We start from the raw sequence: 24,745 nt of genomic DNA on the forward strand, positions 1-24,745 counted from the left end.
TTAGGGAGAAAAATAGGTGCGCGGGTTTATTTCAGACAATTTGGTCATTTGTTGATTTAAACAGGTTTTTTTGTTGTTTGTTTGTTTGTATGTGTTTTTTTTTTTCGTTGTCATTTTAAAAAAAAATCAGAGCTAAAGGGTCAGAGAGCGATTCCGGTCCGCTGCGCTTTTACGCATCAGGTGAGAACAGGTGCACTGCTGCAGAAAGTTAGGAACGCAAAAGGCAAGGGCAGAAAATAGTAAAAAAAAAATAAATCTGAAAAACAGAAGAAAAAGAAAAACAGAGAGGGACAGACAGGATAGAGAGAGAAAGAGAGAGAGAGAGGGAGAGAGAGAGAGAGAGAGAGAGAGAGAGAGAGAGAGAGAGAGAGAGAGAGACCCCCTGGAGAATTGGAGAATAGTTCAGAGAGCCGGCCCCCGGCCCAAGAGAAGGAGAGAGAGTGAGGGAGTGAGGGAGTGTTTTAAAGCCGGCAGGAGGCATGATGTCCTACATTAAGCAGCCCCATTACGCCGTGAACGGGTTAACGCTGTCCAGCCCGGGCATGGATCTGCTACACACCGCAGCCGTGGGATACCCCAGTAAGTAAAAAGTTTTTTTTCTCTCTCTCTTTTCTATTAATTGAATGTTTTCCTGTTGTCTATTTCATCCCTCTAATTTACTCTCTCAGTTGATACACACGTGCAAGCCTGTGAAAATGAACTTGCAAATCAATTGTGCGTAAATCTTTTCTTCAGTTTTCACACTCCGTTTAATGTGCCTGATTCCTCGGGCATCAGGAACATGTGCTCACTTGATCTGTCAGTTCAGAGGATTACAGAGTCAAAAAAGAAAAACAAAACAATGAAACTGTGTGTGAATGACAATGCAGCCTGTTCTCACACCGAATTAAAACAAACTCCAATCTGCTACGCTAATCATCTAACCTACTTCCTGAAAACACTCTCATTGTGTGTTTTTAGTTATCCACATTTTTTTTAACTCAGTGGGTTAACGCGCTTATTGTTTTTTGATGCGCTGCGAACATCTGTCATCTCCACACAATAATTCAAATAAAACAGGGATATCCGGCGCCGATTGGAGAAGCTTTCAAACAAAAATCAGAAAGAAGAAAATAGAGCAATTTAGACTATAAGTATATAGTTTGTGTAAAAGGGGGCATTTTTCAAACGACCTTTTTTTCGAGAAGATAAAAAATACAATAACAAGAATAATATAAATAATTATCGAAACACTTCTCTCGTGAAGAGTCAGTAGGAAAAAAATCGAAATAATGAAGAAAAGAGAAATTAGAATAATAGTAATAAAAAATCAACTCTCTCTTAAACTCTAAACTATTAAAGTATTCTGGACAATTAAATGAAATTTCATTAAACGCGAAAGCCAGAAAAAACCCACAAATAATAATAATAATAATAATAATAATAATAATAATAATAATAATAATAATAATAATAATGAAAAGAAAAAACAGCTGAATCGATTTTTACTTGCAATGGATTCATGACGATTTCATTGAAACGTTTTTTTTCCCCAGGTATACCTATATGACATATTATGTTATGTTTCGTAGTGTTATAAAACGATCAAATGTAACATATTTTGTGACTTACAAAATATGTTGCGCATCTTTTCTACAAAATTTAAGTAAAATAACTAAACCAAAAACAACAGCAGCAGCAGCAGCAGCAACAACAACAACAACAACAACAACAACAATAATAATAATAATAATAATAATAATAATAATAATAATAATAATAATATTTTTTTTTTCTAGGTACGCCACGAAAGCAGCGTCGGGAACGCACCACCTTTACGCGTGCGCAGCTGGACATCCTGGAGGCTCTGTTTGCCAAAACGCGATACCCAGACATCTTCATGAGGGAGGAGGTGGCTCTCAAGATCAACCTGCCTGAGTCTAGAGTTCAGGTATCGTCACTGGACAATTTAGGCCAACATGTGGAAACGTTTCTCACATTTTTGTGAATCCTCTCCTTTTATTTATTTATTTATTTATTGATTGATTGATTGATTGATTGATTGATTGATTGATTGATCACTCTGATTCACTTTGGTGCTCTGCAGGTCTGGTTTAAAAACCGCCGTGCCAAATGCCGCCAGCAGCAGCAGCAGAGCACCGGCCAATCCAAACCCAGGCCTCCTAAGAAGAAGGCTTCGCCGACCAGAGAGGCGCCCACGGAGGCCAGTGCCAACCCAACCAATGGACCCTACAGCCCTCCGCCCCCTCCTCCAGGCACAGCCATCACCCCCAGCTCCAGCTCCGCCAGTGCCACCGTCTCCATCTGGAGCCCGGCCTCCATCTCCCCGCTGCCGGACCCGCTGTCAGCCTCCACCACCCCCTGCATGCAGCGCACCACCACCTACCCCATGACCTACACCCAGGCCCCGGCCTACAGCCAGAGCTACGCCGGCTCCTCCTCTTACTTCACCGGCCTGGACTGCAGCTCCTACCTGTCCCCCATGCACCCGCAGCTGTCGGGCACCGGAGGGGCCCTGAGCCCCATCACGGCCTCCTCGATGGGAGGGCCCCTCAGCCAGTCGCCCGCCTCGCTGTCCTCGCAGGGCTACACAGCCGCCTCGCTGGGCTTCGGAGCCGTCGACTGTCTAGACTACAAAGACCAAGCTGCCTGGAAGCTTAATTTCAATGCCGCTGACTGTCTGGACTACAAAGACCAGAATTCCTGGAAGTTCCAGGTCTTGTAAATAACAGCGGGTTGAAACAGCTGGGGGCAAGGGGGAGGATGAAAATAGGTGGGGAATCAAAAAAAAATGAAGTAGTGTGAATAAGCCCCATATTACTGTTGGTGTTTTAGTAGAAGACAGAAAGCTGGGGACACAGAGACATTAGTGACGTCAGCTGAGGGACCAATCAACTAAATGTTACAGAAAGGAGAATAAAAGAAGTGTGGAAGTTGATCTGTTAATGCTTGAGTTTTTTTTTTCTTTCTTGGACTATTGGGTTTCTATGTTTGTTTTTAAGAAACATAAATGTCAGCCTTCAACTGAGGCCACGTGTAAGGAACACAAGACTTATGTTGTATAGCTACAATAAAATCTAATTAGTAATCTAATTATCAGGCGTTGATTAATAATAATAATAAAATAATAATAAAAAAAGAAGCAATCTGTTCAACTGGTTGTTGATGTAATCTGAAATCAGCACCTCTAATGGAAACAAACCCGAAGCAGATCTAGACTTTCTTTTTTTTAACCTATCAAAATCTGTTCCTCCATTTAACTTTTAATTTATCCGCCTGATTAACAATCTAAGAACTGTGACTTGGTCAGGAAAAGAGCTGAGGGGTTGTCATAGTTACGACGGCTAACAGGATAGCAAACTAGTCCAGAAACAAGAGGGGACATAAATGTTTCCAATCAGCCTTTTGGGAAGACTTGGCCCCTCCAGAGACCGCAGTACAAACCTGGACATTGTTTGTTCAATAGGATCACTTCCACGCAGGGTGGGCAGCAGCAGCCACACTGTGGTGCCCACTCCCCTCACGTCAGCTGCCTGAGAGAAGCAGTTCTTGAATTTGCTGCTCTGGTGGACTGCTTGACCGGAGAGGAAACCGCACCAGAGAAAAGGAAGGGGCAGCCTGTCTCTTTTGCACAGAGCGTCCGGTGCCTCGCTCCACTCCGACTTGTAAAGAAGTGACACCACATTTTTGTGTGTGTTCAATTTTTTTGTTTGTTTGTTTGATTATTTCTTTGTATTAGACTTTAACAATACCGTTTCTTTAAAAAAAAATAAAAAAATTGTGAACTTGTTGAAGTAAAAAAAAAAGAAAAAAAAATAACAAAAAAATGGTAATTTGTTCAGTATTATCAGTATTAATACTATCATCGTTGCTACTACGTCTTCAGCCGACATGGATGTTGCTAATAAAGGTATTTTTCTGTTGCTGTTTTGTAAATATTAAAACTTGAAAATGCAATCTCGTCTGGTGTCACTCAGCAGGCTCTGTCTCTCTCTTCGTCATCCTTAAAATCTAGAAAAATGCCAACTTTTTACTGTTCATGTTTCTCTTGTTTATACTTCTTTTTTTCTCTTTTCAAACTCAGGGGTTCATCCAATAAAAGTAGCACTGATGACACACAATGTTATTCACGCTTCTTGATCATTTTCTGTATTCTGTTCTTTTGCATTGTAGTCTTCTCTGCCTATATTTTTCTGCCATGGATTATTTTGTACCTTGCATTTGTCTCCTGTGTTTGAGCGTTTTCACCATTACCTAGATAGTGCTGATGTTTCAGATGAGACATTAAATGACTTAATTAAAGCTCTGGGTTCACTGTTGTCTCTGAATCACTAGACGAAGCACCATTTTTCCAGTAGACCAACAAAAACTGTGCGTAATTAAGAAGTTGTGATTTATAGAACTAGATATTTTGGAGTTTGTCTCTATCAAGGTTAAACATCTAGAGGACAAATTTTGAACCTATTTGTTCTTGCAAAACAGTCATATAAAAAGACTTTTATCAGAGGTTTACTGCTCTCTCATGAGGTTAAAGAAGTTCATCGTTACTAAGTTCTTATACCAATTAATTCAATAATTAGAACTACTTTCATTAGTGTAAAAGTGAGAGTTTGGAAAAGAAAAGAGTCTAAGGGTCTTGGTTCAGGTTCAGTTCTTCTCTAACTGATTGGCATTGAAGTTGTGTTGGATGAACAAAGCAAAACCTTTTTTAATTTTTTTTATTTTACTTTACTGAACGTGCCAAGTTACAACAAAATTACAACAATGCAATAACAATAAACATTCAAAGCAACTTCTCCAGCAACACCACAAAATGACCTTATCTTGTTTATATATATTATAAAAGTACACCTTCATTCTTCATTCTTCTACTTCCTGATTCTTGATTAGTGCAGTACACTCATTGATATATTAGTAATAGCTCCAGCAGTATTAACTACAAAATATTTTTAATGTTGATGCCAACAATAATGTAACAACAAAAACATGATACATCAAGAAAAGTTTCTCATTTTTAGTGTAAACCATTTCCTTATACAAACGTTTGAATTGTTTAATGTTTGTCAAACTGTTCCATAGTTTCACACCACAGACTGAAACGCAAAAGCGCCTTCTTGTGGTTCTGATCTTACAAAGTATGAATTTGCATTTTCCTCTGAGATTATAAAATCCTTCTGTTTTTGAAAACAATTCTTGAATATTTTCTTGTAACTGTTCATTTTGTGCTTTAAAAAAAGACACAGACTGTTTGTAAATTCACCAAATCAGTAAGTTTTAGTAATCTAGAATGTATAAATAATGGATATGTGTGATCCAGGTTTGTGTGATTAATAATTCTTATTGCTGCATTTTGCAGCTTAATTAGTGGTTGTAATGGATTTTCATACTTATTGTTGCATACCTCTGCACAGTAACTGAGGTAGGGTTAAACTAGAGAGCAACATAGAATATGTAATACTTTCTGTTCAACCAATTGCTTGGCTTTATTCAATATAAACATACTCTTTGATATTTTATTTTTTTATATGAAATATGCGTTTTCCAATTAACCTTGTCATCGGCAATCACTCCAAGAAATTTGTGTTCCTGAACTCTTTCAATAGTTACACCATTCATCTCTGCTTTTGTTTCAGAACTTTGTTTGCAATTCCCAAATAACATAATTTTAATTTTAATACATTTTAGCGACAACTTGTTACCATCAAACCACATCTTCAGTTTGTTCATTTCTTTGTTTAAACTTTTTAACACTTCTTCTGCAAGTCTTCCAACAAAAATGTCGTACACCTAATGAGTTTGACACTCGTGTCATACACATGATGAATATACTTTTGCAAGGGATTGTACAAGGCAGCATTTTCTTGTGATTTGTCTGATATTTGTTGTGGCACGGTGAGAGCAGCTTTTTTAATCCACAGAAGAGTTTCAACGGGTATAAGGCAGAAATGGGAGGAAACAGGGCAGAATAAAGATTAGAAGTGGCCATTAAACCGAGTCCCATCACTCTGCCGGGCCCAAACTAAAGTTCGAGGGACGGGCAGATTACTTTGGATTTCTGGCTGTGTTTTCATGCCACTGAAAGGTCGGGGGGGTCACCTCCACTGGGGTTATGAGAAGTGGACTGCATGGACAGTTTTAAGCGTGCTATTAGCTCATGTGTGTTCAGATGATATCTTGCACAAGCGCAGCGGGTCTTGTATCGCAACACAATGCTCTTAGCAGAGGAACGTATTTAAGCTGTATTACAATAACGTTGAAAGGTTCACCTCTGACCTCTGTGTCTGAGTGAATGTGAAAAGGTAGAACAATAAACTGAGCTTGTCACATTATTAAAGGGGAGATATTATCCAAAATCAACTTTTTTTTTTTGAGATTTACATTATGTTATAATGTTATTCCCTGATCAAAAACAAAAACATACATAGAGTAAGTTAATTAATATATTACTTTAATTAAAATGGCTGTGTGTGTGTGTGTGTGTGTGTGTGTGTGTGTGTGTGTGTGGGGGGGGGGGCGGGGGGGGGGGGTTCAGTATAGCTGCTTTGTGTTGTTCATGGTTACAGTCATTGTAAAGTGAACACCCTCTTTCAATATTTGGCGCTTTCATATCAGAGTATAACTAAATCCACAACACACACTTTCTAACTCTCTTTACATGTAGCTATATATATATAACAACTAAATATTGAACTATAGCTCTCTTTTCTGCTTGAAATGCTTTGTATGCTCATGTTTCACTAATAAATACTTACGGATTAAAGATAAAAGCACAGTTTAATTAATAGGTACTTTATTACATACATACATTTGCACTTACATATATTTTTTACATGCCCTCACTAGCTTTCCAAGTGTGACTTGCATGGAATTAATCTTTGAGACAATGGTGTCCAAAATGAGGCCAGGGGGCCATTTGTGGCCTTTGGAACAATTTTTTGTGGCCCTCCGATTGTAGTTAATGAAAGGTACAACTTTGGCCCTTCAGTGATCACTTGTATAATTTTTTTTAGCATGAGAATTTCCGTGACAAATTTAATTCTTCTCTAATGGAAATATTTTTCTTTAAATAGAAATGTTTTCATTTAACTTTATAGTAAGCATGGCTGTAAAGATCCACCAACTTTAAAAAAACAAAAACAAAAATAAAACAAAACTTGAGCACAATTAAAGTCGATTAAATCTGGTTAATAGAAGAAGGATCATTTTAAGAAAGTTCTCAGTTTTGGTTCTGGGATTTTAGAGCAAATAAACTGAAGAAAATCTACCCAAAGACTTAGGAAACTGTCTGCCTTTTATTAATACAAAAAAATGCCACTTTGTTTCATTGAAATATCGCTTGATTATTTTATTGCTGAAACAATTCACAACAAAATTCTTTTGTGTTTTACGTTGGAATAGCAATGTGATTTTCAACTTTGGGATTCTGGCACGTACTTGGTCACCGCCGCTTTAAGAACATTGCAGACTCCTTAAGAGGATACAGGAGGTCTCTAAAAAGTGATTTTATGGACCACACAAGGTGACACGGTGTAACAAAATTAAACTAAACTGCAAACATAGGCTTAATCGTCGCTTAATTGTGGGACACAAACAGCTGTTTATAATGGCTTACAATGGACCTTTAGACATCATTCAGCCTGATGGCATAAAGCTGAGCTCAGCATCCTTCCATAAATGGACGGACGGACGGACGGATGGATGGACAAATGAATAGATGAATGGATGGACAGACAGACGAAGACAGTGTCCTCCTGTAATCCCCAGCAGCAGCAGCAGCAGCAGCATATGGACTGTAAAGCGCAGAGACACGGAGTCAGGACTTAGAAATATGATTCATTTCTTTCCTCTCTCTAATCCCCGACAAACAAGCTGGTGGCTGGCCTGCTCTGGAGGCGCAATGTAATCATGCCACAGGCTGCTGCTGCTGCAGCTGCCTGAGCTGCCTGGCCTTCCCTCCACCCCTTCCTGTCTTTGCCCCCCCTACCTCCCATTCTCCCAGCCTGCAGTCCAATTTCCTCTTAATCGATTCCTAATCCCAACACCACCAAAGCGCACACACATCCAAGCACGCGGTCGGACACAAACACACAAGTGCAGCCTCTCAAACGTCAAGCACATCATATAAACGTTTAGAAATGCAGATTCTTACACACATGCCTGATGCGCATGTGCAAAATGATGAAAGTCAGTAAAATATAGAATCACATGATGCAGTTTTTTTTTAGATGAAGAGAAGAAAAAAAAACTTTTTTCCTCTATAGATTGCAAGAAAAGTGCAAAAAAAACATCCTGTGTATTCTGTTTTTCTAATGTTTTGTAGTTTTAGTTAGATTTTTTTTTAAAGCCTTTTTGTTCTTTTCGGTCTCCCTCTTGTTTGTGGATTTGGGAAGGTATTAAATTTTAAATAAATTTGTTTGGAATAGGTGTTTTTCTTTAATAAATACAGTCATTATTCGAAAACTATGTTTTGCTTTTACACAGGTTATATTAACTAAACATTTGTTTGATGGTCTGAAACATTTACATGTGAAGAAAGAAAATAGAAAAATCAAAAGAAACACTTTGAAAGATCTGCATGCTTTATGTAACAGAATATGTTTTATTTTTCATAATTGCATAAATTTGTACAGGCTTAAACTCATGAAAGGTAAGTAGTGGCAGCAGCTACTTGAATACAAAAGAAAATAAAGATGTATTTGGATTTCAGCAGATCAAATGGCAGATCAGAATTGGGGACAAATAATCTTCAGCATCAATTTATTTAATCCAGTTTATTTTGCAAAGTAGGTGAACAACAAACAGCAAGTACAGCAGGTACAATTGATATTCACTCAGAATCTAGTTAAATATGCATTCAATTTGAAATTTTATCTACTTTTAATAATGAATTGAGCTTACTGAATTATTTGGCCACTTAGATCAATTGGAATGCACATATGATTGAATTCAAATGATTTTTTTTTTTTTAAATTGTGCCTCGAGACAACATTTGTTGTGAATTGGCACTATATAAATGAACTGAATTGAATTTTTATTTCTGTGCGCTCCAGTTAAATAGCCAGATTCAGATCCAACTGAATACTGACACATTCTAACAGGAAGCCATATCAAAAATGGACGATTTGGGACCTTCCATCACAGTAGAGAATGGGAAAAACTGTGTAGTGCTTCCAGAGGAGAAGAATCTGATTGCTGAAAAATCTTACTTCTGTAGTTCAACAAAATCACAAGTTCAAAACTAAAAGCTGCTGTTATGTTATTTTCTGTCTTATCATTTTGATATGTCAGAGTCTGAAGTGTACAGAGTGAAAAGAATTGGTGAGAGTACAGTTCCTTGTGGTGCTCCTGTGCTAATAACCACCTGGTTAGACACACCGTCAAACTGCGGCTTGTTTGTCAGGTAGTCATTGATCCAGGTGATTGTTGAGGCCTCCACATGTGGCTTCTGGAGTTTCTGACGAAGCAAATCAGGCTGAATTGTGTTAAATACACTGGAGAAATAAAAGAAAATGACACTCAGAGTGCTGCTTTCTTTGTCCAGATGACAGTAAATTTGTTGAAGTAGGTTCAAGATGGCATCTTCAGCTCCACCGTGATCCATAAACAGTCCCAAAGGTCGTAGTTTTGCCAACTTACCTTTACTGAAACACTATTAAGTCTAGCTCAAATTTCAGGAAAGCACTGAACATAACACATGATTATGTATTGACATTATCTGAAATGCTATTTGTATTTTTGACATTCTTTTCTTCAGGCTTCAGGAAGTGTAGCGCACCATTTCCTTACTTAATTCAAACCACGTAGCCACTACATAGTTTCACTTTTATTTATGCGTCAGAGATGCTTAATAAGTTTCATCGGGAGATAAATTAGCGCCATGCTGAACGTGTGTGATAGATTGCATTAATCATTAAATACGATTTGTGTGGCAGCTGAATCACATAGCCCTGCGGTGTAAGTAGGGTTTGAGTGATTTGCAGCTGGTAGTGGTAACAGGATCAGTATTACACTATGAATGGATCAACCAGCACTGTCAACCTCAGTATACACTTCTGCTTAGGGCTTTACTGCAGATTACAACTTAACACCTAGCTAATATCTCTAATAGTAAAAGTCAGCATTCAGAGCCGCAGATTAATATGTTTGACTGAAACAGTTGTCGGGATTATGGGAGTAGTTGGTGTTTGGCACAGTTAAGAGTATTGAACACAGATTGCATTCAGATTCTTCAGCAGACAGGTGAGGTTTTGATGTCTGGGAGTTCCTGAGGAACGATTCAAACTATAAAAACCTTGTTTTTTTTTGTTTTGTTTCCCTCGGTCCTTCTGTCCTGCTGGTTGCCCTCATGCGGTCCCACCTCTCCCAGTTTGCCCCAGAGTTCCTCTGTTCCAGCTCTCCTTGCAGTTTGTCGTTCTTGCTGATCTAATTTGGAAAATGTCCCAAATCCTCTTAGTGTCCTGCTCCCTCAGCGCAACACTAAGTGAATTAGACAGGATTACTGTCTCCCTCTTCCTCCTCCTTCTTCGTGTGCTCTTCCTCTTCATCCTTGCCGTCACTCTCTCCTCATCATCTCTCAACTTGTACGTCTGTGTCTCTCTTGACATGTCTCTGTTCATCGGCGGGATTAAAGCAAATGACAAATTGGTTCTAATGTCCACTCCCCAGTGACAGATGCTCCCGCAGCCCAAGTGCATCATGGGACATAAAGTATCGTATGTAAATTAAACTTTAACCTCACAAATATGAAAAAACAAAAGAGGGCGGGGGGGAGGGGGGGGTCATCCAGCACAAAATGAGCAGGAAAAGAAAAATGAGATGTTTCCTTGTGTCAAAGTCTTTTTGTTTTCATTCTTTCTGTAGATAATATTTTAGTAAAAGCAAAATGGTGCTGGATTCCTGACATAACTACTTTTATTTGAAAACTGATTCCTCCAAAATGTACTACAGAGCGTTCATACTTCTGTAGTACTCTACAATTCCTCCCTGTTCAACATCCTTTATGGGGTTTCTGTGCAAATTTTTATTATTTATTTGTTTTGAAATAATTTCTGAATATTTAAATACACATTTTTTTTTTGTATGTATATATATAATTTATGCTTTGGTTGGTTTATCTATTTTTATATTGTCTTCTTTTTTCTGCTTGTATAATGGGTGCAGCTGCAGCCCAAGTACTTCCCCTTGATTCTGATTCTGATTGGACCAAACACTGAGTTAAAGTTCATGTCAAGGTGATCTAGTTTAATCTGTTGCCTTGCTTTCACTTCTTCACCCTGATCTCTGCCGTGCCAGCTCAGGTCAGGTTAGGTCCTGTTTGCAGGAGGACAACACTAAGCACTGTTGTCATTTTAAAGACGACATTGTGACATTTTTCATCCTTTAAAGAAAAAAAAAATAAAAATGGGCATTCAAGTTAGATTGGAAAAACAAAGCATTACACAAATATATAAATATAAAGCAAAAAGCTGATTAAGTTTGCAGCTGCTGCACGTGTATAGTCAAAACATTGAACTTGAGGTAAAATTTATTTACCGTTATTTAAATTAATCAGTAGCTTCTGTTTGAATTTCTTCGCTTTGATGTTTTGACTTTGAAAAAAAAAAACAGAGGTAACATAGTTACTTTATTGTGCTATAAAATGTTTCCAGAACTTTTTCAGTCTTATTATTTTTGTTGCAAGTAGAGAATCACTGATGGGGTTGGCCACAGAGTACTTTTTAAGTTCCTGGGTGGAGTGCCAGTCTGCTAGGTCTCCAAGTGACTTAATTTCTCCTGACTTCCATCACCACAATTGTTACATCATGAACCTTACGACGGAGGTGAAAGTAAAAATCTTGATTCTTTCCATTGTATTTTGCACTGATGCCTGGGTTCTGGGCACCATATGTGACATCATAACTCTACTGCAACCTTTAATTTTGCTCTTTCTTTCTTGCTCACTTTTACAGGCATTCCTCACTGTCGGGCATAGAAATTAACATTTGCAGTGAATGATAATGTTTGCCTTTTAAATGTAGGAACACATGGTTACTACAATTAAAAGACAAACATCATTTTGCAACTTTTTCTACAAACTTTTCCTGCAAACACTTTTAATGAGTCTGGGTTGAAATAACAACACATGGCCATTTTTTTCTTGTCTTTTAGTTACGATCATCAGATAAACGATCCTCATCATAAATGTTCCAAAGTAAGAAGAGAAATAAATAGTTTACAAAAACAAATACAAACTTTAATCTAATAGGTCATGTTGTATAATTTGTTTTTTTCTCATTGCAGGACTGTTGACAGACTAACAGCATGGTCTGACTCTCTGTCTGAGCCATTGACCTTTGACCCTTTCATTCCACCACATGTATGTTCCCTGCTGGTTTCCTTATCTGTCATACAGAAACTGAATTCGTTTTTCTTTCTTCTAATTTCTCATTTTATTTTCTCACATCACGTTCAGATCTTCTTCATCATCCTCTCCCCTTGCTGAGCTCCGTCCTGTTCCGCCATTGCTCTCGCTGAATGATCTGAACATCCGCCCTCCCAACTCCATCCTTCCTCCTTCACTTTCAGTAATTCCAGCGCTGCCTCACTCACTCACTCGCTTGCTCACGTAGCTCGCCCTAATCCAGCTCTGACCTCAATCCCGTGATGTAACGGATCATGTGACGCGAGCAAGAAAGGCAGAGGGAAACAGAAAAGAGGAGAGAGAGAGTGAGTGAGAGAGAGAGAGAGAGAGACTGGAACATGGGGACGAAAAGTGGGGAAACATGGCCTAATCTCCAAAACTGGAGCCGCCAGACCAATCACACGCTGAGGGGAGAGGGGGAGCAGGATGGTGAGGGGAGGGAGAGAGGGGGTCCATTAAGTTACAAAATGTTATTTGGACGCACACTGATGTCGACATACACACACACACACACACGTACGCACAAATGGTAACAATAAGAAAACATGTTTATTTCATCACTGACAAACTCCCTGTTTGTCTGCTATAAGCACATCAACAACAAGTTTGTTTGTGACCAACAGGCTGCCTGATACTTTAGAAATACCTACAGCTTGTCTATAAAAGCAATTTTATTTTAGACAACATGTTCTAAAAATATATATATATATCATTGTTTACTTTTCAAATGCAGAATGTATGTTCTCAAGCCAAATACATACATAACATTTACAACATTAACAGAGAAAGCTGTGTTAATAAACACAGAAATTTGCATGGTTTATTTTACTTGCATCTGCTTTTATTGCACATCTGCTTTTCTAAACTGGTATACTGCATTGTAAATAATACATTTTATGCTTATTTAAAATGTGAAAATATGTATGTTGTTTTATGTAGGGGTAATAAACTAATAATACTGCACAGTCTCTCTCAAACACACACTGGATAGAGACATTCAGACAGACAGATAGACAGACAGATAGATAGATAGATAGATAGATAGATAGATAGATAGATAGATAGATAGATAGATAGATAGATAGATAGATAGATAGATAGATAGATAGATAGATCTTACCTCTATTCTTCTCTCTCCATACCTCTGTTTCTTATCCAGAACTCCACTGATAACTGCAAAAATCCAGCTTTGAATTCCATAATGTTTATTCTTTGGAGAATAAAGAAATCTACTGTGTTTTGATTTTCAAAGTAGGATTGAGGCCTGAGGACAGAAGTAGTGATGAAAGGAGGCTGATTTTTGTTCCTGTATAGATTTTGGTCAGGCGTCTCAGAACATTATCCTGTTAAAAGAATGACTCATTTCAATTTAGTAGTAAATGCCAACAAGTTTCATTTATATTTTCTCATTCATTATATTTTCTTTGTACTATGAACTGTAACATGGTTCCCAGGGCCCTGGAGTATTTGTTGCAAAATTAATCAATAATGTTTGTTTGCAGTGGTACAAGAGGAACAGCTGATACTTCAACTTTGAAAGGCAACAACTGGATTTTATGCATTTAAAAAGACAAGAAGTTTATTTATTTGCACTAAATATGACCGTTTTGATGTCTGACTGACAACTCATGAATAAACTCTTCTTTTTTTAAATGTATCAAATTTGATACTCCTTTTGTAGCACAGTTTAATGTACTAGAGGACTAGATGTTGTCAGTAATCAATAAAAACAATACAAAAGAGTAGCTGCTTTCAATATCATGTATTTTAAAGAAGAAAAATTAAAGTGAACCCCACAAAACACAAAACATACATATAACCCANAAAATAAGTACAAAATATATATACACAGTGCTACANTAAATCTTCCATATGAATGTGCACAATATTTTCAACTATCCAACAAAAGTCCTAAATTTCCCCACTGGTCAGCACAGTGTCTGACTGACACACATTTGAAAGGTCCATGATTTGATTGTCCAGACATTTAAGGGGAAAATGTCCAAGCGCAGTTTGTTTTCAATGGAGAAGAGATGAATCATGGATTGTGTGTCGGTATGGTGAGATGGAGGGGGAAACATAGACCATCAGTCTCCTACCAGAACAGTATGGAGTGAATTTCAGGTTCTCGTGGCCCCATGTCAGAAGCTCGCCATCCTTAAACCCTAAAAAGGATTTTTTTTCAGCTTTTACTCTGAGTCTGCCAGAGGCATGGATAAATTATAGAAAGAAAGATAATCAGCATTGCAATACTCCCTAACTGTATCTTCTGTAATACCTAAGCTGATCATAAGAGGGCGCTGTAACAAGCCAGCATACATGTGTCTGATGGCTCTCCCCGCCCTCTTTTCATCTGTTAGCTGTGTGACTGGAGAAGCACATGGCCTGTAAAAACACACAGTGGCGGTTCAGCGACAGAGCGGGCGCCACATAAGTGAAGGTTATTTGTGTTTTTTCAGCGAAGAAGACACAGAAGAGCTGTGATTCACGCTTATTGCAAGAAGGTTCAGATTGATACTGGTTATTCTTTGAAATCAAAGCCTGCTCATGTGTTAGAAGGGCCTAGTCAAAATCTAAAACTTGAATCTGCAGATTTCCGGCTGTAATTACAATTACATGCAGCTTTGTGGTGAACAATCACATGAAATCCGCATTAAAGTTTGTGGAAGGAAGGAAAACTCTTGCAAGGCGATTTAACGGGACTCTGGCAAGTTGCAAAGAAAGTCTGCTCCTGATTATTTGTGTGATTATTTTCTTGACAGAATGATGAAAGCAATCGCCATCCTGGCTACCAAAAGCCTATCATCTGTCATGAACTTATTCACATGTTTCTGTGTGAAGTTGTGCTGACCTGATAGTTCTCAGCTTGTGGTCCAGCTCTTTCATTCTCCCTCAGCTAAGGAGCTCCACTTCTGGCTAAAGTGTGTGTGGCAGCTCTGATCCCTGCTGTTTTCCTGCAGGTTGTTCTAATGGCTGAACATGCATGGTTTAATCCATAGGAGCAACTCCTGACCCCCCCACATGGTCAAATCCTTCAGTCCCCCCCTACCCGCCATGCCTCTTTGAGCTCCACTACATTTATCCAGTTTGAACTCAGAAAACCAAGACCACACACGCGCACACACACACACACACACACACACACACACACACACACACACACACACGCTACCAGACACACCAGTTATACCTGCTCTTCTCACAACCCACAGTCAGATGAAGGTGAGCCTGACCGTGTTTTGATGTTGATAACCCAGATACAGTGTAGCCAAAAATAGAAAATTGACCCCTTTCTGTTTTTGCTTTTTGTAACACTTCAGTGTTTCAGATCAGTCGTATGTGAAGCAAATAAACACAAAAATCAGTTTATCTAGTGTTAAATTATGAATAAACACAATTTCTGGACTCAACCTGATGTTTGTCAGACCTCTAAAATCAAGAAATACTTGAATCCTTGAAATAAAATCTGTCTGACGACATGAAGCAGGCAGAAGAGAAACAAAGTCATTGACTTCTCGATTAGTCTGGGAATTGTAGGGAAAACAAAGAAGAAATTTCTAAGGTTTTGAGACACCAACAAACCACAGTGGAGCTGGTGTCTGAAAGTAAGGAAAACATAAAAACAGTGGAAAACCTTCCCAGGAGTGGCTGGCCTTTGAAATTACTCCAAGAGTGAATCAATGGCTCGACTGGGAGGTCACAAACCAACTCAGAACAACATCTGTAGTACTGCAGGGATCTCATGCCTCCGTTAAGGTCACGGTTCATTATTTAACAATAAAAAAGAGAAACAGAGCCATAATGGGATAGCTGGGAGAGCTTCAAGGCCAAAAGCACAACTGACCAAAAACCTGTCTCACATTTGCCAAACAAAATATTTGGTGGACTGATGGGGAAAACAGCAGAACCTTTTGGAAGGTTTTCACCCTGTGAACAGAAAAAAAAAAAAAAAAATTCACAATCAGACTTAAAGTTGGTGGCAGTGTGAAGTTCTGGGACTTAATCTGGAAGATTTACCAATACCAGGAATTTTGCTCCCTAAAACAAAGTCCAACCATCGGTTTGTGATTTTAAGTTAAGTTGGGACTTTGCTTCTTTATTAATTTCCACCTCAAAAGCAAAAATACAGCAACTACAACAACTTCAGCAACCAAGATGTGTCTCAGCTTTGACCCCCATCCTCTTCCGTGTACATCTGTCCTCCCTCTCCTTCTGTCCCTCTTCACTGTGAAGTCCCCCCTGCACCCACGCCCAACATTCATTAAGACGTATAATGTACACATGCATACACTCCACCAGGTGTGTATTAATCTAGGGTTGCCCTCTCAGCCTACCCCCTGCCCACCTCCCAACACACACATCTCTCTCCTCTTCCTCCTCCTCCTCCTCCTTAGCATCCAGTCCACACCTCCCCTCTCCCCCACCATCCCAATCCCAGCACTGTGTTAATCTGCTGCTGGTCTGACGGTCAGCACTTTGAGCAGCAGACAGACAGATTGGCTGTAATCCCCTGAGTGCCACAGATGGAGCGGCACTACGCAGACCTTGGGGAAGGTGAACGCGCTTTTGTACACAAACACACGCGGGCACACAAACACACATGAACAAAGACATACAATTAGAGAACAAAAAAAATATACTATACATCTTTGGATGGACGAGCAGCAGAGTCCATTAGACGCGCAGTAAATGGGGCACCATGCTGGTAATCTGTGACTTCAGCCTCACGAGATGCTCCTTCATCAACATGGCAGAAAGGCTTCTGCTAAATAAAAGCTTAATGTGTGAATTAAATGCAGTGGACTCATGCTGGGATAGTTAAGAGACTTGAGGATCCATATATTGTTAATCATCAACCAAAACTCCAACAGAAAGTGTATTCTGAAAAGCCACAACATTGATGGAATATATTCATCATAGTAAGTCCTCATTAACTTCATCAACATTTTGCAGAACAAACTATTAATTGTGATGTTAAGAATAATTTTGGCCTGAAATACAAATGGGGACCTTGTAAATTTAGGCTTAAGCAGCGTTAATATAATTTTTTAGTTATTCTGCATTTGTAATAATAGTTATTTACCATTCACCCTTTTTCCACTGTTAGTAGTAGCATTTTTTTTTAAACTAATGCTACAGTTTTAATGTGCAGGAATTAATCAATCAGCAACATATTTCCTTCTAGGAGTTTCCTGAAAATAACCAAGCTGTTTGAATATTAGTCATTAAAAATAATGAGATTTTAACAAACCTTATTAGCCTGCGAATGCAACAACATGAGCTACTTTTTTGGTAGCAAATGCTTTTTGAACACATTTAACATCATGTTGTTTAATAAATAGATATGTAAACTTAGTACGGGTTAAAACTGTCATTTGACATTTTGTTGAGAAAATGTTTAGCCATATATCAAGAATTTAAGTTTGTATACAGCTTTAGCTACTTTAGTCACAACTAAATACTAACTAAATCTTGCTAGCAGGCTTCTTCACCCTGAGGCTGTCATGCCAGTATGTGGTGGTTTAAGTAGCAGTTTGATAAAAATAAATTTCAGGTTTAATATTATTTACAGTTTTATACCCAACTGTTTCAATATTACAGAAGAGAGTACTTGGATTTTTTTAAAAAAAATCCTATTAAATATGTTAAATTTCTCAGAATTTAACATATTTAGATGAATAGTTACATTGTAAAAACAATTGAACTAGCTGCTTTACCTATTTCTAAGGATTCTGATTTGAAAATGGATGGAAATTATACATCAGATCTATTGAATTAACCAAAAATATTTCCACAATTCACATTTTACATTGAAGCTACAGAACTATATTAATAGATTCCAGACAACTTTACGATCATTTTGCTCCTGGTTTATTCTCCATGTTTAGAGGACCATAAATAAGAGCTAGTTTGTTAAAATATATAAACATTAGTAACAAGATTCTAATCTGTCAATCTGTTCTAAACTGATCTATTCTATTAAATTATACTAGAAGAGAAAAGGTTTATATACTTATTTCCCAATAATTCTTGCAAAATTTCTAGCAAGCTTAAATTATTAGGACTTGTGGCTAAACCAGTTAATTTCATTCAATTTAAAATACTTTATTTACCCCAAAGGGAAACGAAATGTTGTCACTCATATCAACCAAATATCTTCAAAGTGTCATTGTGAATGGTGATACTGTGGACAGGAAGGATCTCCAATAGCAGTCAGTATTACAGCTAATATAAAGATGCCTCTGACTAAAGACTGTATGAAGGTCATGACATGCTAACAACTACATTTTCAGACAGCAGAGATGATATCCTAAAGTAGAATGTCCTGATGACACCATCAGCTTTTGTCAAGCCCTGCTAATCCATCTCATTTGCTTTTGCCATCCAGCTAAAATGGCATATAAAATACTAAAACAAAAACGATTCGGCTACCTAAGGCAGAATTTGTGACAATTTAACTTTTAAAGAGCAACATAAAGCCTCACAGTGGCAAATTATTTCAGCTCATTAAAATTATTTTTTTGAGTGTGTTCAGAAGTGAGACAACGCTACGCTGTAATTTTACAGATTTCAGGTTGCTGTTGTGTTTGCACATGGTGCCCATTGAAAACAACAGGATTAAAGGCTGGTGTTTGATTAGATGTTTGTTTTTCTATGTGCTCCATTGTAATGAGTGTTTCTGAGGCCATGCCGACATGGCTGCATGTGTGTCTATGTGCGCCCATTTCATTGAAATGAATATAGCCGGGGGCACGGCTTTATCCATTTTAATCAAGGAAGTAGAAGGATCAAATGAAACACTTTTGAGGGGAATGATGTCGACCCAGAGAAGGATGTTAATTACAATGCTAGCATCTGACATCTCATTGGGTTTTTGTCTTTATGTTACTGGTGTAACTGATGAAAAATAAGAAGTGTAGTTGACACTTAAGGATTCGCTAGCTACAAGTCTGAGAAATTTTACTAATATGTCAACATGATATACTAAAAATACAAAAAAGTCCAAATAAATCTTTTTTTCTTAAATCCTTGCCGTTTTTATATTTTTAATACTTTATTTTCCCCCGACAAATGAACCACAACTGTAAATCATTGCAATTGATGGATCGCCCAGAGTTCAAAATGTGTAAACTGTGCTTCACTGCCACCTAGAGGTAGAACTGGAGAAGACATGTTACCAAGAGAGACCGAGTTGTAAAATATCAAACATATTTCTAGTTGTTTCAGTAGCTATGTCAAACACTGTCTGCCTCATAAAAATCTGAACTTTGTTTATTATTTGGCATAAATAATGTTCATTTTGTCATTATATTTTAGGATAAGGTGACACTTTTGACACAGAAGCATGTGTGTAACATCCATTTATTACCACCTTATATGACAAATCTGGAAATTACAAACATTGTTTATTCAAACATTTTTAAAATAAAAAAAGGAAAGAAAAATAACAAAATAAGAGGAAGAATCAAAACTGAACAAAAAAACAAATTAAAATAATGTGACCTGAGAAACATGATCAACTGATCCAAAGGGGAAAAGAGTTCTGCACAGGGGGACGTATACAGAAAAAAAAAGGTTAGCATTATTATCTGTTTCACATGAATCAAAGATACATTTTGTTGATTTTTTTTCTCTGTTTTTTCTAAAAAACATCAATTATACTCTGTGACAGATTTTGGTTTTAGAGAACATCCGCAAACCTTTGATTTACAAAGGTGTTCTATTTTACGTGAACAATTGCTACAAAAGATATCCGACACGTTCTGCTTTGGCTTTAGGTACATAACCAATGTGAACACCACAAAAAAAAATAGGCGAGATAAGAAATTTCAGTTTGTTAGGAAATGAAGGCCTATAGGACAAGGATCAGGCCTTGGCGTCAGAACAGGTCAGGAGAATAATTTTCAGTGAAAAAATAATAAATCTGCCTCCTTGTTCTGCCTTTTATTCTGAATCATCCCCCCATCTCAGTTGTCAACAACTAATCTGAGCAAAAAGAAAGAAAAAAATAATAATAATCAAAAGAAAATCTTGACATGACAGAGAACATCAGTGATCAATATGGTAAGCAAAAATGGACTGTATACAAGCTTCTGAGGTGATGAGAGCCAACACTCAGCCAACACCCCCTTGTTTCTGCCTGTGTCTGAGTGGAGCTGGAGGAAGGCAGAAAGCAGGGGAAGAGGAAAGAGCGAGTTCTTCTAGCACCCTGCTGCGGAGACCGGACCCCCCAGCAGAAACAGACCTGTCCTCCCCACCTGTTCCAGCCTTCCTCAGTTGCATTTTCACAATCTGTGGTTGTCCGTATTGCGGCCACAAACTGTTTTCTCCCTCACAATCACAGGCAGGACAAAACAAGGGAATGTGTGCTTGATCCGGACTCGTCATCCCAGAGTTGGTACATGCACAAAAATAGAGTACCCTAGAAGTCTGCTGCCGAGAGCACTAAGAAAACACAACTATACACTTTCATTATAATATAATCAGCTTTCCTCTACACACTACTAACACAGGGAAGGGAGAGGGGAAAGAGGGGGTGAGGCGGCTTGTGAAGGTCGGAGGGACGGAAAGACAGAATAGTAAAGGAAGGAAGGGAAGGAACAGAGGTGAAGACGAAGAGAAAGTGTTTTAGGCACGCTCTCCGCGGATGCGACGTGCCAGCTGGATGTCTTTGGGCATGATGGTGACACGCTTGGCGTGGATGGCGCACAGGTTGGTGTCCTCAAACAGACCCACAAGGTAAGCCTCACTGGCCTCCTGCAGGACAGGAGTGGGACACAAATCATTTGTACAGTCGAAATATGTCAAAATAGTAACTGAATCCTTAATGTTAACAATACTGTGGTCCTCAAAAGCATACACACAGCTGTTAACATGCCATGTTTTTGCATGAATGCACTCATCCTTAAACTAATACAAATCTGAACCAAATTCTGTTTAATTTCAACACTGAGTCTTTTGTATAACTTCATTATGTTTTAAATATAGCAGCTATTACTAGGCCTGTCACGATAACAAATTTTGCCGAGCGATTGTCTAAAAAAATATTGCGATAAACGATAATATTGACTAATAATGCATGCGATTTCCTGCCATAGATAGATACACTTTATTTTCAAAAGAACACATAACACTGGAACTAATAAACTAAACAAAACAACCAAAAACAAAAATAAAAAGGATTCTCAGTCTCCATTAACAAAAAACGTACTTGAATAAAAACTAAACAACATAAAGCCAAAGTGGAAATAAATACTGCATCCAACCAAAAGAGTGCAGATATGAACTCTGTATACTATATTGCCCTTCAGTAATCACTAGATTTAAATAGAGAAGATGGGCACATCCGACTACCTAATGCTAATGTTCATACTACACGATTTTTTTTGTCCCTATTTTCTCCTTATGACAATCTTAGATCGTTGGCTGATCTAAGATTGTCGCTGGTGATTTCGTAACCGATCATCCTGTAGTGTGTGGTGGGTTACGTAGATCGTCGTGGCCGCTCTGATCTAAATCAGGGGTTTTCCCCGACTGGAAGCTTCAATGGAGCCCGTTGAATGTGACAGGTAGCCAATCAGAAAGCAAGGATTCTCCTCTGTGCTTTTTGAGGGGAAATTACGGAGGGCAATCCGAAACAGCTGACATGGCGCAACCCGAAGTCCAGCGGACATTGGAGATGATATTTGGAAACAACATAAATATTTATTCAACATTTTGTGCAAAGAATATAGAAATGACAAAGGGAGGAGTTGGAGCCAAATTGCTACCGCAGTTGATAAACCCGGTAGGTTTTCAGCTGTTCTTCGTTAACGTGACATAAATAGGTTATAATGATTTTCATTCAGTCAGGACTTTACGCTCAATCCCTGCTGTCCCATCACAGGTAGATTTTAATAAAGCACTGATTAATGCCTGGTTTTAAAATTAGTTAACTGGACTTGTAGGCATTATTTTGTGCCCATGTGGCTGGACACCACACGGCACGACGAACCCGATCGAACCGTTATACCTAGGATTTCTGTCAGGTTTTGAAAATGGGCCGACAGTCCACCAATGACTCGTGTAGCGTGCGCTGGACATTACACTAAGGAAGAGCACCGGAGTTGAGCCTTTTTTCATTCAGTGTCATCAACAGAAAGAAAAAAAGACAGGAAGAGACGATAAAGCCGATAATTAAAATGAGGTCGATAGGTTTAATTTATCATGCGATTAACTGATTTATCGTTTATCGCGGCAGGCCTAGCTATTACATGAAGTGATTGAACAAATGCATAACTCCAATATACAGTGCAAGTAGGTAGGAATGTTTTCACATTTATGGAAAACTTTGCCATACAATTATCAATTTACCATACTAATACTGTGTATTATGAATAGGTACATAACTCACTTTTCACCATTACAAGTTTTAAGTTCCTGGCTTTGCAGATTTTTTTCTTTCTCAGTTTTCTAAATGTTAACTTAACATTGAAAAATTAATAGTATTTTTATTGACCTCTTGTTATACCATAAAACATTTTCATTTTTTGTTAGACTTTCAATTTTAATTTAATATTTGTATAATATTAAAAGCAGCAAATTATATAGTTTTCCAATCTCTTCAACCCTAATATGTCAATACTGACCTGCAGGGCTCCAATGGCCGCGCTCTGGAAACGCAGGTCGGTTTTGAAGTCCTGGGCGATCTCTCTCACCAGACGCTGGAAGGGCAGCTTACGGATCAGCAGCTCAGTGGACTTCTGATAACGACGGATCTCACGCAGAGCCACAGTACCAGGCCTTCATGTAACATATTAAGAAAAAAAATAGTTGAACCTAGATTTGTTAAAAACCAGGAAAATTACAAATCTTAAAGCTGTCTTGTCAGTGTCACCTGTAACGATGGGGCTTCTTGACCCCACCAGTGGAAGGGGCACTCTTACGGGCTGCCTTTGTGGCCAGCTGCTTACGTGGAGCTTTGCCTCCAGTGGACTTACGGGCGGTCTGCTTGGTACGAGCCATGGCGGTTACTGATCACTTCTGAAGAGGACAGATGGAAAATAGCAGAAGGTTTAATAAGAATTTGAACTTTTCTCTATGATTACTACAGAACAGAACAACATAAATCTTCAGAAAAAGGCCCAAAAAGCGTTTCTTAAAGAAATAAAACCTTTGGTAAACACTTTGATTAAAAGGACACTTTGATTAAAAAAAAGTTCATTTGAAAATTCACAGAGAAATGGTGAATTTTGATTGTAATTTAAAAACATTACTTTTGTCTTGTTTATCATATAAAACTAAGAGAAATAAATTAGATGGTGTTGTGGTAAAACTAGTCCAAATGTGATAAAATATCTTTATTTTATTGATTCTGTTGATCTCACTTTTGCGTAAACATTTACTAGTGAATACGAAACTTCCTAAACACTCATCATTTTAAGTCTAATGGATATTCCTAAGCATTTAATAAACAAATTAAAACTTCAGTCGCTACTTGAATAAGTTCTTACCTTTCTTTAAGTAAACAAACAAGGCAATCCTGATTATTATCAGCATAATAAACGTCAATCACAAACTGTGTTTCTATTGGCTAGAAAAAGAAATTACAAAAAAAGAAGTTATGAACCAATCGCTGAGCAGAGTTCATAAAAGTAGGCGGGTTCGACAGCCACTTGCCACTGATACTAACTCCGCCCACCCCGCTCTGATGATGGCGGCGGTTTGATGCGCAAACGACATAAAGACCGAGGGCATAGAAGCGAGGGAGTAGCACATAAACAAGTTCATTTTTACCAATAACCTTACATCCATCGTATTACTCAATAGAACAACAAGTCAGAAGACATTTCAAAGAAGGCATTGATACGTATGGGTGAGCTGAATGGTCCGTAATAGCGGCGTAGAACCGAGCTGAATCGGCGCATAATTTGAAAGTGAATTCCCCCTTCTTCCAAGCAGCTGCAGAAAAGACTGCATTTCACCGTCGCTGACTGTTATTACCCGCACGACGAAACGAACGCTTTTTCACAACAATAAAACCACGAATTTTAAAAAATACAACTTTAAAAAAATATGTAATTTATTTACATTTGTAGAAGGACACGTTTTGAATGACTTACCTGTAGTGAAAGTGAGTGTAAGTCGTCAGTAATGTTTCGCTTGACTGTTTTGTTCTTCCTATCCACAATGGGAAGCAGCGTCCAGCGGGAAAATGGCCGCTGCGTCACTGCTCATACATCACCGCGATCATCACGGTTTGACACAGCGGGGCCACTCCGGGGTCACACTCTACTTTCTGGATTATTTTATGTGCCTAATAAAGCGGGACTTTGGATATTGATCAGATGAACTGAATTTATGGCA

The 24,745-nt window shown here is 38.2% G+C and overlaps 2 protein-coding genes across 2 annotated transcripts; one reads left to right on the forward strand and one right to left on the reverse strand.

Annotated features, from left to right (window-relative positions):
• Positions 1-307: 307 nt before the first annotated feature.
• Positions 308-2,790, forward strand: LOC106935423 (homeobox protein otx5-like). The gene is made up of 3 exons (XM_015015868.1): positions 308-579; positions 1,779-1,930; positions 2,087-2,790. The coding sequence occupies exons 1-3, from the start codon at positions 480-482 to the stop codon at positions 2,723-2,725; spliced, it is 891 nt and encodes a 296-aa protein (XP_014871354.1). The 5' UTR covers positions 308-479; the 3' UTR covers positions 2,726-2,790.
• An 18,093-nt stretch (positions 2,791-20,883) lies between these two features.
• On the reverse strand, positions 20,884-24,614 carry LOC106935435 (histone H3.3). Its single transcript, XM_015015895.1, has 4 exons — positions 24,502-24,614; positions 23,277-23,422; positions 23,029-23,182; positions 20,884-21,157 (listed from the first exon to the last, which is right to left on the reverse strand). The coding sequence occupies exons 2-4, from the start codon at positions 23,402-23,404 to the stop codon at positions 21,029-21,031; spliced, it is 411 nt and encodes a 136-aa protein (XP_014871381.1). The 5' UTR covers positions 23,405-23,422; positions 24,502-24,614; the 3' UTR covers positions 20,884-21,028.
• Between the last annotated feature and the right edge of the window lie 131 nt (positions 24,615-24,745).

This window comes from Poecilia latipinna, unplaced genomic scaffold (genome assembly GCF_001443285.1).
Source record: "Poecilia latipinna isolate Pla-1442-1.1 unplaced genomic scaffold, P_latipinna-1.0 Scaffold72, whole genome shotgun sequence".
Taxonomy (NCBI): Eukaryota; Metazoa; Chordata; class Actinopteri; order Cyprinodontiformes; family Poeciliidae; genus Poecilia; species Poecilia latipinna.